Genomic DNA, 17,496 nt, shown 5'->3' with positions numbered 1-17,496 from the left:
AATAAAATAAAATAATAATAATAAAATAAAATAAACGTTTGTCACCATAAGTCCAAAAGTTGACAACGTAAGTCAGATTACATAGGAATATGTTCTGTATATAAAGAAAATCATCACTTCCTTGTCATTACTCTTCTTCAGTGATAGAGCTTGGTAATGTTACAAACTGTTTAACACTGCCACCAACTGTTCAGGAGGATTATTACACCCCTAAAGMTTGTTTCACTGTGGAAGGGGTGTGTACAGCAGGGTGGCCAATGGGGTGGCCAAAGATTTATCTGTGGTGGCCATGGCCACCCCCTGGCTCCGCCCCTGGAACAAACCTGTCAGGAGGTGGGAGACTGCAGAGGTCCAGCTGTCACAGGCCTGGTTTCGTGCCGTCACCGTGACGTTGTATATCTGACTGCACTGAAGACCGCCGAGGAAGCAGCCGGTGTCGCTGGTGTCACAGGAGACCACCGGGACCTGGTCCCCCACAGCTCGGACAGAGTATGAGCCGGCACCATCCGCGGCGCTCCACGACACCCAGGCGGTGCTCACYTTGTAGGTGACGAGGACGTTCAAAGGAACGCAGGGCTCTGAGGAGACGTGGAGCCAGTCAGCTTRGTTCACATCAGGAGTTCTAAACACSTGACCGGATCTCACCTGTAGTGAGCGTGGCTGGAGCACTGACAGGACCAGAACAACCGCCCTGAATGCCCCCCACAACAACGGAGTACTGCTGACCACACATCAGGTTGTCGAGGTAGCAGGAGGTGGCCGCAGCATCACAGGAGGCYTTGTATCCAGTGGAGGAGGTCGCCTGGACTCTGTAGGCCGTGGCTCCAGCTGCAGCAGCGTTCGTCCAGCTGATCAGAGCGCTGTGGGTGGAGCAGTTCAGCTCAGCCGACACGCTGGTTGGAGGACACGGAGCTGAAGACGCAGAGGGAGAGAATTTAGAGAAAGACAGTGAGAAACAGCAGGAATTCAAGGCTGTTTTGTCCCAAAACAGTTGTGTTTATCTATTCGGCTGCCAGCAGCTTGGCCTCGACTGCCATGCTATAAACTCCCCGTAGATCATAGGTCAACAAGGGCTTGATTCCCTCCCACCCCCATCACCTGTGTTGGACCTGACCTGTGAACCCAAGGCAGAGGAGGAGGAGACTCTTYACTCTGGTGAACCGAGCACYAGACGGTAACATRATGGACTCTGGRGGGCCTAGYATRGGGTTCTAGCACGGAGAACCACCCTCAATGCCACCGGCTTCCACCTCGTGTGTTGCCTGACCTGAGCTCGCTCTCCTTCCCAGCTGTCTGCTCTGTTGAGAGCGTTATTTTTTTGTGCATGATTTTATGTTTCTGACGTGAATATAGGACCAGAGCAATTTTTTAAACTCATCTCTCCTATTGTGTATTTCCAGCTGCAAAAGGTAGCACGACCTGGTTGTGCATGACCTGTTTACCTGTTCCCCCATGTTTGTTATGTGTGTTTCTTGAACGGGTGTTCTAAACTGCAAGTTCCTAGTCTGTGAATCCTGTTCATTGACAATGGCAATAAAACTGATTCTGATTCTGAAAGAAAATGAGAAACACTGAACAAACAAATGAAGGTTAAATATATTCTAAATGTTAGACTACATTCTTATCTTCCTTGTCTTATAATAAGTAAAATAATGACAACCTGTTCTATTTAATTGCATATCTTTAATAAAATGTGCGTCTCATGGAAATTGTCAGTTACGAATTTTTGGAGTATGTCACACAACGTAAAGAAAATTATCACATAAAAAAGATACAGTGGCAATCAATGAGATGTGGGATTTTGAAAAAATGTAAATATTCATATGGACATTAAAGTTTAATGAGGTTAAATGAGAATAGGAAGTTGAACTACATGTCTGAATTAGAACTTTGATATATTATCTTATGATTATTTTTTACACATTTTAAAGTTTATCATATCTAGATGCCTTTTTTAACAGACTGATCAATAAATTTTTGATACATATATCAATTCTATATTAAAATATGTGAATTTTTTGTCTTCTTTCATTGCTTTAGGTTTTACAATCTCTCAAATTCCCCTCAAATGCAGAGGGGGCACACTTAACCTTCCAGTAATCGTATGTATATAAAAATATTGTCTTCAAAACTGGGAAGCAATGCTTAAAAAAATGTCTTAATGCCTTTAAAACGCATGCCTGGTGAAAACCAGTCCCTTGTTCTTTGCTTTGCTTCTTAAAGGGGAAACTAGAATTGAGCGGAAAAGGGTCAGGCTAATAAAACGTTGATGCATGAAAATTCAGAGTATCTAATCTGCAAATATTTTTTTATTAATGTCAGACATTTAGTTTTTGTGACTTGCTTTTCAGTCTGCTCCTGTCGGCCTTTTCATTCATCATCTTGGCAGTCAGGGAGTGACAGACAGGTCCGGGTTATCATGGTAACCATTATAAGATACTGATAGCGATTTCAACCTTTAGTTTGATCTTGATTCCCTTTCTACTTTTTATTTTTTTTAGTTTCTGAGAGTATTAATAATATTAACTGCAGTTTTCACAGATACAGTTATAAAAGTAAGCCTCGTTGTCGTACCGGTGTGCCTGTCTGTGAGCGTGACCATGTCGCTGATGCACACGTTGGTGTATCCCGTCACGGTCAGAGTGTAGAGCTGACCACAGCTCAGGGCCAGGAGGGAGCAGCTGCTCCCCGTGGACTCGCAGGTGGAGCTCACGCCTGCAGCAGACGTGGCTTTAACCGTGAAGTTCTGAGTCGTGTWGTTGTTGTCCCACTTCACTGTCATGACGTTGGAGCTGCAGTTCAGCTCGGCGGTGGGGTTCTCGGGTTTACAGGGGGCTGCGGGGAGGTGGGAGACGTTTRACTTCAACTGCTGCTTCTTCAGAAGTACGGATGCAACAAAAGCCTTCACTCACCGGACTGAACCTTGTAGTCAGAGCCAGCGAGGGCCTCGCAGCTCATGGACGTGGAGGTGACAGCCACCTCGTAGACCGCGCCACACTTGAGTTCGCGGATGGAGCAGTTGTTGGATGTGGTGTTACAGGAGAGGCTGTGTTGGTTTTCCCCGATGGCCCAGGCGGTGTACCTGTCTGAGGCGGAGGTRTTGTTCCAGTTCACAGTCATCCTGTTGTTGCTGCAGTCCAGGTCAGCCACAACACTGCCTGGCAGGCACGGAGCTGCAGCAGAGGAGTTAAAAACAATCAGCTGGTGTTTAATTATTACAATATATGTAAATTTACTTTTTGCACTTTTTAACACCCTTTAAAACCTAATCCACGCAGAAAAGTACACCTTCAGGATGTACAGTATAATCTGCACTGTCAGTCATTTTTCAGATCTATTTAAGAAGCAATTTCAAGCAAATCATTTCAAGCAATGTCTTTTTTATTGAGACAATTTCTGTAGGTATTTCTGCGTATTCTTTTTGTTGTTACATGTCTGGTAAATACTTCTAATGCTAAGTTGTTGATGTGATGCTAAAGGGGACATATCATGCAAAATCCAATTTTTTTACCTGTTAAATGCATTTTGTTGTGCACTTGAAGTCTCTAGGCATGCAGAAAATTGAATTTAGTCTTTCAGCTCGTGATGTTTTCTGAACTATTARGTCAAATTATCTGCGAGGGAACTGCCAGATAAGGTCTGAACTTACCAACTACAATTTTCTCTTCTTAATTCTCCCCTCGTTCTGGGTCACACTCTTGCTCCAACATGTACGTCTTTGTTGTTGACATCTTTTAAWTAAATTGTAAATAAAATGTTTCTGCACCACTAGAAAAATAACTAACTCCGCCCCTCTCTCAAACCAGAGTGGACTGGTCTGGAAGTCAAATGGGGGCGGGGCTTGAAGTGTCTAAAAGTAACAGAATCAACACCAGCTAAATTGAGACACATCAGAAAAAGGGTGAGGGGCTGCTAAGGAATTTAAGACCAAAGCATTGGAGTTCCACTTTATACAGACCTAACTGAATGACTTAAATGTGAAAATGAAGGATTTAAAAGCATGATATGTCCATTTTAAACTATGTGTTCTGAATAAATCTCAGCTAAAACCTCACAGAATTTTAGCTCATCTATAAAACTGACTGAGTTTCCGGGTCAGCTTACATCCATCAACTGTGGCAGAATTAAACTAAKTCTAAACYTTAATCAGRTGTAGATAATTATCCAATTCTAACTTTTTGATACTTTCATCAGAATCCATCCAGTGGATCATGAGATATTTTGCTAACAGACAACCAGGATTGACTCCAACAGTTAATGCTACATTTCTGAGCAAAGATCTTGTGCAATGAGCGGCACTTGAAGTATGTGTTGTAAATAGTTTTCAGCTACAATCACACTAAATATTAAAACYTMATCTGTAAAARTGACATAATTACAGCTGTTTATGTATTTTCTACGGTCAGTTGGTTGTGGGAGCCATTTTAAATTGGGATGGCTCCAAAGATTAATCAGTTGTAGATGTACAACCAATGATTCATTGCAGAACGTTTCAATAAAAATTATCAATTGGTTTGTGAGATATTTTTGCTAACAGACAGAACAAAAGTTTAAAGTTTTAAATGAAAATTTGTTTTCAATCTACTATTTGATTTGTGTTGGGGATCAGTCTCAGCTACCACCACACTAAATCTTAGAGCCACTATCTGTGAAACTGACTGAGTTATAGTCATTTTTTAATGGTTGTACACTCAWAAAACAGATATAATGGATTTAATTAAAAAACATGTAACATATTTTCACTCAAATGTATTGAGAAAAGGTAACACATGATGTTAAGTAAATGTAAAGCAACCTTTACTCAGTTCAGTTAAGTGGGAAACCAGTTGACATAATATTAAAACCACTACATCTGTTTTTTGAGTGTAGCTCTTGAAGTGGGCTGAATCTGCCCTTTTATCTTACCGGACTTAAAGTAAATGTTGGCGTGTTTGGTGCTGTTGCAGCTCTTGGTGGAGGCCACCAGTGTTGCAGAGTACTCGAGGCCGCAGTGAAGCTTCACGGAGCAGGAAGTGTCGTTGGAGGAGCAGGACGCCACGTGTCCGTCCTCTCCTGTCGCCTGAAGCCTGTAGAAACATGCGCCGCTGCTGTTCATCCAGGAGAAATTCCCATTGTTTGTGCCGCAATCCACACGAACACTTAGGTTTGTGGGCTGGCAAGGAGCTAAAAACAGAAATGTGTGATCAGTTCATTTTGCGATACTTTTTTCCTCCCRCTGCAGCGTGCTGCAGAAAAACACCCTACCTGTACTTATTTCCACAGGCTGACTGAAGCGGCTCTCGCAGTTTGCCTCCTGAGCTGCGATGCGGAAAGAATATCTTTCCCCACACAGCAGGCCAGACAAAGACAGTGAGGTGTCGGAGGTTTGGTGCTCTGTTAAAGAAGGGGATGTGCTGTGCATCATGTCCTGCTGTAGAACGTATGTAGCTCCTGACACTGGGCTCCATGAGAGGATCACAGTGTTGGTGTCACACAGAACTCGGCCAGTCAGGTTAGCAGGTGGACACACAGCTGGAACAGACACGAAACAGGTCAAACATTAACTTTTAGAAATTCTGCAATTACATGTGACTAAGTTCTAATATAATAACCTTGGTGTTATTTTTGATCAGATTCAAGATATATCTTAACCCCCACATTAAAAATGTAACCAGGACCGCTTTCTTCCACTTGCTTATCACTAAAATTAGAAACATCTTGTCTAAAAATGATGCAGAAAAAATGATCCATGCGTTTGTCAAGTCTAGATAGGATGTGTGCAATTCTTTATCTTTTTAAGAAGTCTTCAGTTGATCCAAAATGCTGCTGCTAGAGTTTTAATGAGAGTTGGAAGGAGAGATCATATTAGCTTCTCTCCACTGGCTCCTTGTCAAATTCACAATAGAATTTAAAATATTACTCCTAACATATAAAGCTCTTAACAACCAAGCTCCATCATATATTAAACATCTTATTGTTCCATATTTTCCTAACAGAGCACTTCGTTCTCAGACTGCAGGTTTACTTGTGGTTCCTSGAGTTTCTAAAAGTAGAATGGGAGGCAGAGCTTTCATTTATCAAGCTCCTCTCTCGTGGAACCAATTTCCAGTTTCTGTCTGTGAAGCTGACACTGTCTACTTTTAAGATTAGACTGAAGACTTTCCTTTTTGATAAATCATATAGTTAGGCTGAGGTTTCCTGAGTTATTCCTTAGTTCTGCTGCTACAGGCTTAGAATGCTGGAGGACAAACTGAGCACATTTCCTCACACATTATTTCGGTCCGTGATAAATTTCAAAAGTCTGCCATAAAAATAGAAATAACTCCGCTGTCTTTGTTTTCTGTTTAGTTTGCTGACGGTGTAATGAATCGTGCAATATCACTGGCCACGCGGGAAACTCAGCTGCGGCCTATGTTTACGGCTTTTGTTGATCACATGAGGCTCCTATGAATTGGGACAGCCTATGGCACGGCACCGTGATGTAAGCAGCCAATGCATTCGCCCTACGTGGGCTGCAACCCCCTGATTTGAGACACAGCCATAGTGATCATTCAACGCAATCTGCTGGCTTCCTTAGATTGTTTGTTGTGACTATACAGAAAATAAAAACTTAACTGAACTGAATTAAATCCAACAAAAGAGCAAAAAAAAATCTGCTCATCGCACTAAAAAAAAGGCTTACCGGCCTTTAGCTGCACTGCTGAGCTGGGCTCGCTCCAGCAGCCTTGATCCACTGTTACAACCTGAACCGAGTAGATTTCCCCACAGTGGAGCTCAGTGAAGTTGCAGGAGTTTGAAGAGTTTGAGCTGCAGGTGTGAGCGTAGCCATCCTCTGCAGTTGCCGTCGCGATGAACATTTCTGCCCCGGGTACGTTTGACCAAGAGACGGCGCTGTCCTTACAAACCGTAGACACGGTGACGTTACTGGGAGCGCAGAGTCCTGAAGAGAAGGGAGGCGAGTGTTTAATGTCACCTGTCTGAACATGATGGGGATAATTTCACTCTGTATATTTGTGCACCTGCTCTGAAGTTGTAGGCTGTGCTCGGGGTTCCTGTGCACGACAGGGAGTACGGTGTGACTGTGGCGCTGTAGGTTTCACCACAGGGGAGGTCAGGGATTTGACAGCTGGTGGAGCCAGTTTGGCAATGGTAGCTGACTCCACTCTGACCCGTCACAGTCACGTTGTATCCGACAGCACCAAGACTCCCCGTCCACGATATCAGGGCTGAGTGGTTGGAGCACAGGATGGTGGTGCTCACATGCTGCGGGGCGCATGGGGCTGGGTACAGAAAAACAAAGATATTTCATGTCATTCTGGGGACTTTATTAATTCAMTCTCATGTGGAACACAAACAAAATCACTTTTTTTACCTGTCTGAAGGGGTTCGCTGACACTGACGCCGCTGTCGCACTCAGCTCCCTGAGCTGAGACACTTACGTTGAAATCCAAACCACATGGAAGATTTTTGAACACGCAGGTTGAGTTTGCTGTGCGACAGCTCTCTTGATAGTCTTCTCCTACCACCTGAGCATAAAAGCTGATGCTTCCCGCAGGTTTAGACCAACTGACTGCAGCCGTGTTGGCTCCACAGGTGTACTCTTTGGATATGATCGCTGGAGAGCAGGGAGCTGAAAATAAGACAGTAAAAATGATGAGTTTTGAAGGCCGAGGAGGTAAAGCAGATGTAGTTGCGTCACTCACCTGTGGTAATGTCAATGCTAGATCCAGGTGTGCTGTCACARTGGTTTCCTTTGGCCGTGACTGTGGCCGCGTAGGTCTTACTACACACAAGGTCTGTTAGGGTGCATGAACCTGTGACCGAACTGCAGGAACTGCTGGTCCCATCTGCAGCTGTTGCTTTGACTGAATATCCTGTGGCGTGAGCCGTCGTTGTCCAGGACAGAAGAGCAGAACGGTTGCCGCAGATCAGAGTGCTGCTTTGTATCGTCGGAGAGCATGGAGCTACGAGGGAGACACAAGAAAGCTGATCAGTGGTTGTTTTCGATGTTGCAGTTTTGATCAGTTGGTTATTTCGGACTTCTACCTGTTATCAGCACTCCTCTGGTTCCTGTGCTGTTGCAGGTGGCATCCTCAGCCAACACAGTCAGGTTGTAAACTTTGCCACACTGCAGGGGTTTCAGCTGACAGGAAGTTGTGCTAGTCCTGCAGGAAATGTACTGATCCGACGAGCCTTCCTGAGCCAGAACAGTGTAGGCCATAGCATTTGCCTTTTCAACCCAAGATACCACAGCTGTATCTGAGCTACACTGGAGGCTGCTGGTCACATTTATTGGATCACATGGCCCTAGAGGAACAGGTAGATTGAGGGTAGCTGCAGGATCACACAGTCAAATTCAAGTGTTTAAGCAAAGCTCTGTGTGCTACCTGTCATTGCAACAGTTTGAGTGGATTCACTGGGGCATAGGCTGCCCTGAGACGTTACTTTGACGCTGTAGGTAGTGGCACACTGCAGGCTGGAGAAAGAGCATGTGAGATCTGACGTGGAGCAGTTTTCTGAGAAGCCACTGGGGCCGGTCACTGTTGCTGTGTAAAACAAGGCACCAGAAGAAGCACCCCAGGAGGCGACAAGAGAGTTTGCACCACATCCTGTCACCGCAGTTAAACTCTGAGACGAACAGGGAGCTGAGAGAAAAGATGCAAGAAATCCCATGGAAAATACAGTTTATGTTTTATAGACAGGTGAATGTTTATGTTATAAACATCCTTGCTACCTGTGTGGACGGTCTGTGCTGAGCTGTAAGGTCCACTGCAGCTGCCAGATGAGGCTTTGACAGAAACATTAAAAGTCTGTCCACACAGAAGACCACTGAAGACACAGCTGGGGTTGTTAGTGTGGCAGGTGAGCAGACTGGCATTGTTATCCAGAGACTTGGCAATGACGCTGTAGTTTAAGGGCAGTGGAGAGGAGATCCAGCTGACCATGAGGTCACTGGAGCCGCACAGCAGATTTGTAGTGACGTTCTCTGGAGCACAGGGAACTAACAGAGACAGATCATTGTAAGGAACTTAAATATCTGAGAAAACATTGGTAGATAATGGGGACACAGCCAGAGCTGTAGCTCCCTCTGGTGATGACTAATGAGTATAACAAAAACTTACAATAACATTTTGATGTAATTTTGGTAACTAATAGCCATTATGACAAATKGTTTTTCTTGCATCAGAGACAACAGTTCAAAAGTAATATTTGCTATGAAAATGTAAAGAAGTGCTGTAACCTTGTCATCAAGAAACCGAAACATGCAGCAATCCAATGTCTTAACAAAAAAATCTTTCATACTCTTGACAAATAGTCTCCTAAAAAGGGATCAAGGATGCCTTTCTCTCACTACCTTGGTCTTGCCTGAAGGGGGTGCTGGAGTTGCTGACACAGGTACCATCGGAGGCAGACACTTGAATGTCATACACTTGGCCGCAGACCAGGTGACTCAAAGTGCAGTTAGTGGAGGAGCTGCTGCAGGTGATCGTTGGACCTTGGCCGGTAGCCTTTACATCGTAGCTCAACGCGTTCGCAGTGGGGGTCCAGAACACCCAAGCTGCTCTGTCGCTACACATCAACTGACTCGTCACATTGTCTGGAGGGCATGGCTCTGGGAAGGGAAGCAGAATCAGCTTCAGACATTGTCCAAGAGGCTAACTTTGAAGGACACTAAACTTTCAAGGTGTTTAGATAGACTATGATGCAGAGTCGAACTTGTTTTTTTTTTTATATAAATAGCATTTCCATAACAATGGAAGATAACATWATTACTTGACYGTGGTAMAAAATTGAACTATGTGCCTGGAAAAAACCCAATACCCCCCTCATTGAAAATACCCTCAAAATTGAAGTCATTATTATTGGTCAGAATTGCATTACCTGTTTTCAGGGTGTGCGTGCTGCTCTGTTGACCTGTACAGGTGTCATCAGCCCCTGCAACACTGATGCTGTAAGTCTCTCCACAAAGTAGTCCAGAAAGGTTGCAAGAAGTGTTGTTGGTTGTGCACTCAGCCCTGTGACCTGTGCTGCTCTCAGCCACGGCAATGTATTGTTTGGCATTACCACTTGAAGTCCACAACACAGGGACAGGATCTGGAGCACACCTGTGCACAGTTGTGACATCGGTGGGAGGACACGGCACTGAAAAAAAAAAAGAAAACTGAAGATAAGTATCTAACAAAACCCTTCTGCCAGATCCTTGTCCCTCTTTGTAGGCTTCTTACATGTTTGCACGGTGATCTGTGAGCTTGGCAGGCTGAAGCACGTCCCATTGACGGAGAAAACGGTCACTGTGTACGCGTTTCCACACGGCAGACTTCCCGTGGTGCATTGGGTCCGAGAGGAGTTACAGTAAAGATTCTGACCTATTCCACTGGAGATAATGGTGGTGTAGTTCTCTGCAGGAACTGAGATGTTCCACGTGACAGTCAGCTCGTTTGTTCCACAGCTGACACTGGCCTTCACATCCTCAGGACCACATGGCACTGAAACAAGAAGATACACAACATCATACACAGAGGTTTTGYGTCATCTTTCAAAGTTTTCACATGTTGATTTAAAGATGCATTACCAGAGTTCATGATGACATTTGTTGAGGTGGACACACAGTCTCCATCAGTGTAAGTGACAAAGACATTGTACTTTTTTCCACAAGGCACAGTGGGGATTGTACAGCTATTGCCTGTGTTGCTGGTGCAATTGAGGGAACTGCCACTTTGATCCTGTATTATTGCGGTATGGAGACCCAAAACCTGTTGGTCCTGCCAGAGAATCACAGCATGATTTGCATCGCAATCTCTGGATGCATTTATATTTGTTGGAGGGCAAGGTCCTGGAGGAAAAGCAGGGGTTCAAATGATGTTAAAGTTCTATCTTTTCATTAAAAAGTTACCAAATAATCATTTTTTTATCTTGTCTTGATCTGACAATCACCTACCTGTTGAAAAAATGGCCTCTTGACTGTCTGTGCTGTTGCACATGAGATTGGTACCAATAACTTTAGAGGTATAAATCTGTCCACAACTCAAGCCTTGAATCAAACAGCTGTTACCCAGTGAGTAGCAGTAATAGTAATTTCCAGTTGCGTCTTCAGCAACAGCAAAGTAAAGTAATGCCCCATAGCTCTGCATCCAGGAAACGGTGGCAGAATCTTGGCTGCATGACGCTGAGGCCGAGACGTTGGTGGGAGTGCATGGAACTGCAGAGAGAAAGGTTTGTGTCAAAAATATACACACAGCGACAACTCAAGAACTATAACTTGGATCGAGCACTCTGATAAAGAGTCCATACTTGTCTGAGCAGATTGCCCCAGCACGTTGTCAGTGGAGCAGTGCTCATTGGAGGCAACAATCCAGATGCTGAGTTGTTGACCACACGGCACTCCGGTGATTGTACAGTTGTTGCTCATAGAGGAGCAGTTGTAGGTTTCCCCATTGTTTCCCTCCGCATTTACGGTGTACAACAACGCTCCTGTAGATGAGTCCCACGTCGTGACGAGGTTGTTAGAGCTACAGTCAGCATTTGTCTTTACGTTTGTTGGTAAACAAGGAGCTTTAAGGAGAAATCAGACACCACGCTTGTTATACGAAGGAATCAAATGTGGCTTTTTGGTTATGAGAAGTTAGGTACAACAGTGCCTCACAGAACAGAACAGGRTAAGGGAGATGGAACAAAAAGCTACTTACAGGTGGGAACAAACTTGGGTTCGCTGACTTGCGTGTTGCACCCAGAGCTGATGGCGTACACTGTGAATTTGTAGAACTGACCACACTGAGTATCGGTGAAGTAGCACACGTTGTCCAGAGTCTTACACTCTGTTATTGCACCAGTGCTGTCCGTAGCCTCAGCCACGTAGTATAAGGTGTTGTTGGTTGGCTGCCAGGTGTAAATGATGACGTTGGAGGAACAATCATGTTGAGTCTGAGTGAGAGCGGGAGCGCAGGGGACTGGAGAGGAAATACAAGGACATTACTTTTTAAAACTTAATTTAGTATAAAATAGATTTATATCCATTGTAAACTTTAGATTTATGATTCTATGCAACAAAATAAACAAATTTAAAAGGTGAAAGATAATGATAAGTGTTCAACTCCTTAGCACTTTATTTAAATAGCCCTGTATTCTCTCAAAACAAGCTGCTTTAAAGCAAGCATTGACCATAAACTACATCTCCCATAATGCATGCTGACRATTCTACCCSCAAAATAACYACATCCCACCATTAGGTCGAGGTGRACYCGAGTCAAATGTAGCCAATAGTTGGGAAAATTCACTGTGTAAAATCTCAATTTTGCTGCATTTTCACCAGCTATTTTTGCTATGGCCCACAGTTGTACTGGGAAGMGGGAATTTCTCAATTTCAAATTGTAAATTTCAARTGGAAAGCCCGTCCAATGGGTATTCCATGTCAGAAAGTACTAGAGTTCAGAATTCATGATTCGTGATTAAAACTCATACTTTTAATAGTATTTCTGTATTATTTATTTCACATTTAGTCAGTCGTACATATAGTACTTWTAGTGTTTATAAAAGTGAAGAAATTTATTGGGGTTGTTTACTACTGACTTTTTAAGACATTACACATTTTACATATATTCTTTTCTTAGGTGACTAGTTTTGTGATTAAATTGATGATTTTGTGTACAGACTGGTCTGGGTAGCTATAAATGATGGTTACACAGGGCATGAGGTACTAATAGATAAGAAACATGACTGAATACATATTCAACACATAAACGAACCGTGATAAACATTAGTTGTCAGGAAGAAATGAGTGACGTCTTGCCTCTGTGTAGATGTAGCCTGCCCCTTTAACACACTGTCTTGAGGCGGGGTCAGGACGTGAAGATGATTGTAAATCAATGTGTATTTTCCTGGTTCAGGCCACTGGTTAGTTGGAGGCAGAGACAAGCTACAGAGCTAAAGAAGCCTGCTTCTCGGTCCAATGCTGGTGYTGTATGACTCGTTTTACATTCAAACATTCACGAACACGTATTAATGTAAATGAACACGCCTAAATTATCTATTATCTTTCAAAAGGATGTGTTAAAACACTGTTTCTATGCACYAAATACCACATAAAGCTCAYTTATTMTTTGTTAGCGACYTTACAAAGCTCACYGCCATCTGTGAAAATGAGTTTGACACTCCTGTATCATCGACGGGTGTTGGAAGGCYAGATTTGTTTCCTGACGCTGCTCAGCTCAAGAACAAGTACAGAACATCATGTAAGGACCCTACACAGCTTCCCACAGGGCAGATTTCTGAGAAAGCATCCAGAAAGTGTATAGGTGTGTGTGCCACATAAAGAGGTAAAATGAGAAGCTTATGCATTCACAGACAACACAAACAGTTAATGGCAGATTAACACGATCCATGTTGGTTTTCATGTCTGCAGGCGCTGCTCTCACCTGTCTCGAACGTGGAGGTGACGTTGGAGGTGCTCTCACAGTCAGTAGAGATCGCCGTCACGTAGACCTGGTACTTCTCACCACATTTGTTTATGGGGATCTCGCAGCTAGTGGAGGTTGAAGTGCAATTCAGGGAGATGCCCGTGCTATCCACAGCTGTGGCCCTGTACGAGGTGGCCCCAAACACCAAATCCCACGTAGCGGTTACAATGCTTTGGGAGCAGCTGTAGGTCGCAGAGACTGTTGTCACTCCATTAATTGCTGAGGGAAAAGGTTGGAACACAAGAAAAGATTGTTTAACTTGAAAAAAAAGTCATATTATCAGATAAAATGTCAACTTTAGCATTTATGCATGAGTGAACAAATGATGCAGCAAAACCTCTGATTAATCCTGCATAAACTGATTTGGATTCATGTTTGTGGTTTTATTAGTAGTTAGTWCTTTAGCAACCAAGTATGAAGCAAATGACAAAAGCTCTGCTAATACTCCATGTGAAATTACCATTATTCCTTTAATATCATCATGGTTGAACAGTAGACTGACAGGTTTTCTTCCTGGAGCTTAATTACTCTGAACCATCATCATTTCTTTCAGCCCTGGTTTGTTGCATTTACACTTAAATCTGAAGGTTCTGGGCAGATTAGGCAAATTTACACACTGACTGCATTATTGCAGCTGGTCAGATGCAGCTAAATTAATCAGAGATGGTAATGGTTTACATAATTACTCACTAGCAGTGGTATATCCTATATTAGATGGCTCTCCAGGGTCCAGGAAGGCATTTACTGATGAAACTCCCACTATGAAGGTGGAGCAGGGTTCCAAGTTATTGATATCCATGTAGGTGGCTGATGTTGTTTGGATGACCGGGGCGTTGCTGGGGTGTTTGGTGTCGGTCACACTCACTTGGTAAATCAGGACTTTGTTAACAGGGTTCCACGTTACTCGAGCTGTGCTCTTTCCTGTTMGCATCAGAGCCACACCGGTTGGTGGCTGCACCACTGTCAGCAAAGAAAAACGGTTTGCAATCATTTGTGCTGAAAGTTCATAAACTGCTCTTCATGATGAGAATTTGTTTCATTAAATAAACTTCACATGCACTTACAGGTTAATATTGTCCTTATGTTGCTTTTGGCTCCTCGTCCTGCGCGGTTGAAGGAGTAAACGTAACACGCGTATGTTGTCGAGGGAGTCAGGCCGTCCACCTGAGCACTGGTGGTTGTGTAGGTTTTATTGTAAATCTTTGCTGTAGAAGTCATTGTCTCCTCGACAAACAGGATGTAGCTGTCCGCCCCTGTCACGTTCGTCCACTCAAACTTTATGGACGTGCTCGAAAGAGCTTTGGAATATGTGAACTGGGACGTAGCAGGCACTGTGGGGACACGAGAGGAGGAATTCAGGATCATTTTCAGCTGCATTCAACCCTTGTTCTGGTTAGTTTTCAGGGATGTTTCCTCACCTGTCATGGTTACATTGATGGCTGTGCACAGAGGATTGTACAGAATCTCAAAGGCCTTCACTGTGACTTGGTACAGTTGTCCTGATCTTAACCCCTGCACCAACCTCTTGGTGTTGGGGGCTGCCTGCATCAGTACAACTGGGGGGACACTRGTTGAGTTCACAATTCTTAAATCTAAAAGATAAACAGAAGCTCTAGGGTAGCTATTCCATTCCACATTCAGGGTAGATGCTGAGGGAGACGTCAGCGTCACAAAGGTGCATCCTAAAAACAAGAGACAGGAAACATTCAGCATGAATGTTTGCAGAAGAAAAACGTACTGCTGCAGGTACATACTGTATGTCCCAAATGTGCACAGGTGCAATATTACTGTTTGGCCATAATGGTAATGGTAATGGTATTTCATTTAAAATATGAACATTGTTGGTTATTTTTTTCTGTTAAGTCCATCTAATATTTTGTAGGAACATATTTTCATCAATTTCATGTTGRAGATTCATTAAATTTCCAAAGAGCCTTATTCTCAAAAACATGCTTGTGCATTTTGAACATATTATTTAGTCTAAATATTTGTGTATGATTATAGTGAATACAATATTTAGGTCCAAATCTCAATCTCTGCAGGCATTTCATTTATAAACAAAATATAATACTACACACTGGAGTTGAAAAAATAAAAAAAAAGTTACCAACAAATTCAAATATTTATATCTTTATCAGTCTGGAGGTTTAGAAGAAAATGATACAAAATGGAGGTCTCACCTGAAGCCACACCATAGTATATCTAAAAAAAAGAAAACAATGCATTTATAAGAAACATGACAAGAAATAAATCAGATTAACAGGAAAGTAATCAGTTAAGCTGATTGTGCTTTTAAATACCTGTATGACAGACAGAAGGGCAAACGATAAGTGAAATATCCACATCTTATCTCAGTGTTAATCCTCCAGTGGTTTGCACCTGTCTGCACTCAGCAGCTCCTCTGAAATCGTTACTGTTTGACTGCTGTACCTCAGCCTCATGACAGCCAATCAGCACGGCCCAAAGGAGGACAGGTGGATTCCCACAAACTTCCCGTCATCATGAGTAAAAAGATACAGATTGAAATATTTTACACCTAAATCCCCCTCCTCCTCCTCCTCCTCCACTGTATTGTGTTCCGACTACACGTCTTTTAAAAACATGGAATGGTTCATTACTGTCACCAATATGCTTTGACTCATATACAGTCATTTYTAACTATCTTTAAACACAATAGTTCACTTTAATTGGATCCAAACTGCAATGTAGAAAAATAATCTGACTTTTGTTGAAAATACTCTGACTCACCTGACTTACCTGATGTCATTGTTAATGCATTRATGAGCGTTAATAAATAAAGTTGACTACATTTTTTTCTTTTGATTTTCTTGTCAATTCATCCATCATTTTAAAGGAACGGTATTTCTGTCCTAATAAATCCCAAATCTTGACCTAGTGTTTGCAAAGTACAAACTGCATTTCACTTGAAACACTTTCGTTCACTTGAACAACTTTTACTTGAGTTTCAGCACAAAAACACTCAGAAGAAAMGGATTTATTAATGACAAAAAGCTACCATTATGTCAATAAAAATTACAGTTCAGTCTATTTTACGTTAATAGGGATTTTATGACAGATTGTCTCCAGAATCTTTAGTGAAACTGCAGATATAAGGAGAAAGGTTTGTTTGGAGAGAGGTGGAGCTCCTTTGAAGTATATGGTGAACTTGTTAATAATGAGACGGTTAATTAATTATAAGTTACACTTTTTGGTCATTTGACACTATTACACTTGCTATTTGAGTTTTATTGACTCCTGAGAAGAAAACAGATTTTTTTTAAAAAACACTGCACATTTTCATGAGGTGCTCAGTCTGCCATAAATCCCAGACACAGTAAAATAAAAAAATAGATTTCTCACACAAGTCTGACTGAATCAAATCACCTGTCTAACATTTCAACATAAGATTGTTTGACTCTAGAATYGAAACATATTTAATAATTTATCCTATTTCTATACGTTTAGGACCTGTGTGAGGACTGTTTTCTGTGGTTTTGTGTTTTGTGAGCTGAATACTAAAACCGTTTTATTCCAGATTAATGGAAGAACCTAACAAACTGAAATGAAAATATTTGTGATTGATTAGGTTTTAATACTCCACGACAGGAGATTWATCAGACGAATCCTGTCAGTCATTTATTCTTTCAAACAAAGAACATCAATGGTCTTTGAAATGGCAAAGAAAACAATCTCATGACTCTAACAAAATACAGCATGAAAAATAAAGAGAAAATTTTAATGTTTGACATGAATATGGTTAATTAAACAACCGTATCATCAGAATTACATTCTTTTTAAATGTTTACAGTGAAGTGATGTCCTGGTAAGATAATTTATTTTTATATCACAAAAGCAAAAAATAAATTACACCTACTGTTATTTTTAGTTTACTGATAGCAGTTCTTGCAAAAGTGWTCATTTTCAGAGCTCACCTAAATACATTAAACATGAGAGCAAAAGTTGTAGAAAAGTGTTCTAATCACTAAAACAATTACAGATTTATTTATACTAACTCTACCAGTAATTTAATTTTAAACTGTATACACAGTAACAAAAAATCTTT

General features: G+C 42.2%; 1 protein-coding gene across 1 annotated transcript; it reads right to left on the bottom strand.

Moving 5' to 3' along the window:
- Nucleotides 1–323: 323 nt before the first annotated feature.
- LOC106535888 (fibronectin) lies at nucleotides 324–16,081 on the bottom strand (the record flags this gene model as incomplete). Its single annotated transcript, XM_014033024.1, is given in 26 exon segments — nucleotides 324–578; nucleotides 646–912; nucleotides 2,575–2,835; nucleotides 2,913–3,173; nucleotides 4,906–5,163; nucleotides 5,245–5,511; nucleotides 6,662–6,919; nucleotides 6,999–7,259; nucleotides 7,352–7,609; nucleotides 7,683–7,943; nucleotides 8,026–8,286; nucleotides 8,367–8,624; nucleotides 8,714–8,980; nucleotides 9,335–9,592; nucleotides 9,862–10,122; nucleotides 10,206–10,466; nucleotides 10,553–10,813; nucleotides 10,919–11,179; nucleotides 11,272–11,532; nucleotides 11,667–11,927; nucleotides 13,392–13,652; nucleotides 14,124–14,393; nucleotides 14,498–14,764; nucleotides 14,852–15,115; nucleotides 15,614–15,635; nucleotides 15,734–16,081. Coding segments are annotated over 26 exon segments (6,346 nt in total), but the record flags the coding sequence as incomplete, so codon positions are not given.
- Nucleotides 16,082–17,496: the final 1,415 nt, after the last annotated feature.

This window comes from Austrofundulus limnaeus, unplaced genomic scaffold, assembly GCF_001266775.1.
Source record: "Austrofundulus limnaeus strain Quisiro unplaced genomic scaffold, Austrofundulus_limnaeus-1.0 Scaffold1602, whole genome shotgun sequence".
In the NCBI taxonomy this organism is placed as follows: domain Eukaryota; kingdom Metazoa; phylum Chordata; class Actinopteri; order Cyprinodontiformes; family Rivulidae; genus Austrofundulus; species Austrofundulus limnaeus.
The sequence above is the reverse complement of the archived record's forward strand: the minus strand, read 5'-3'. Positions and strand labels throughout refer to the sequence as shown.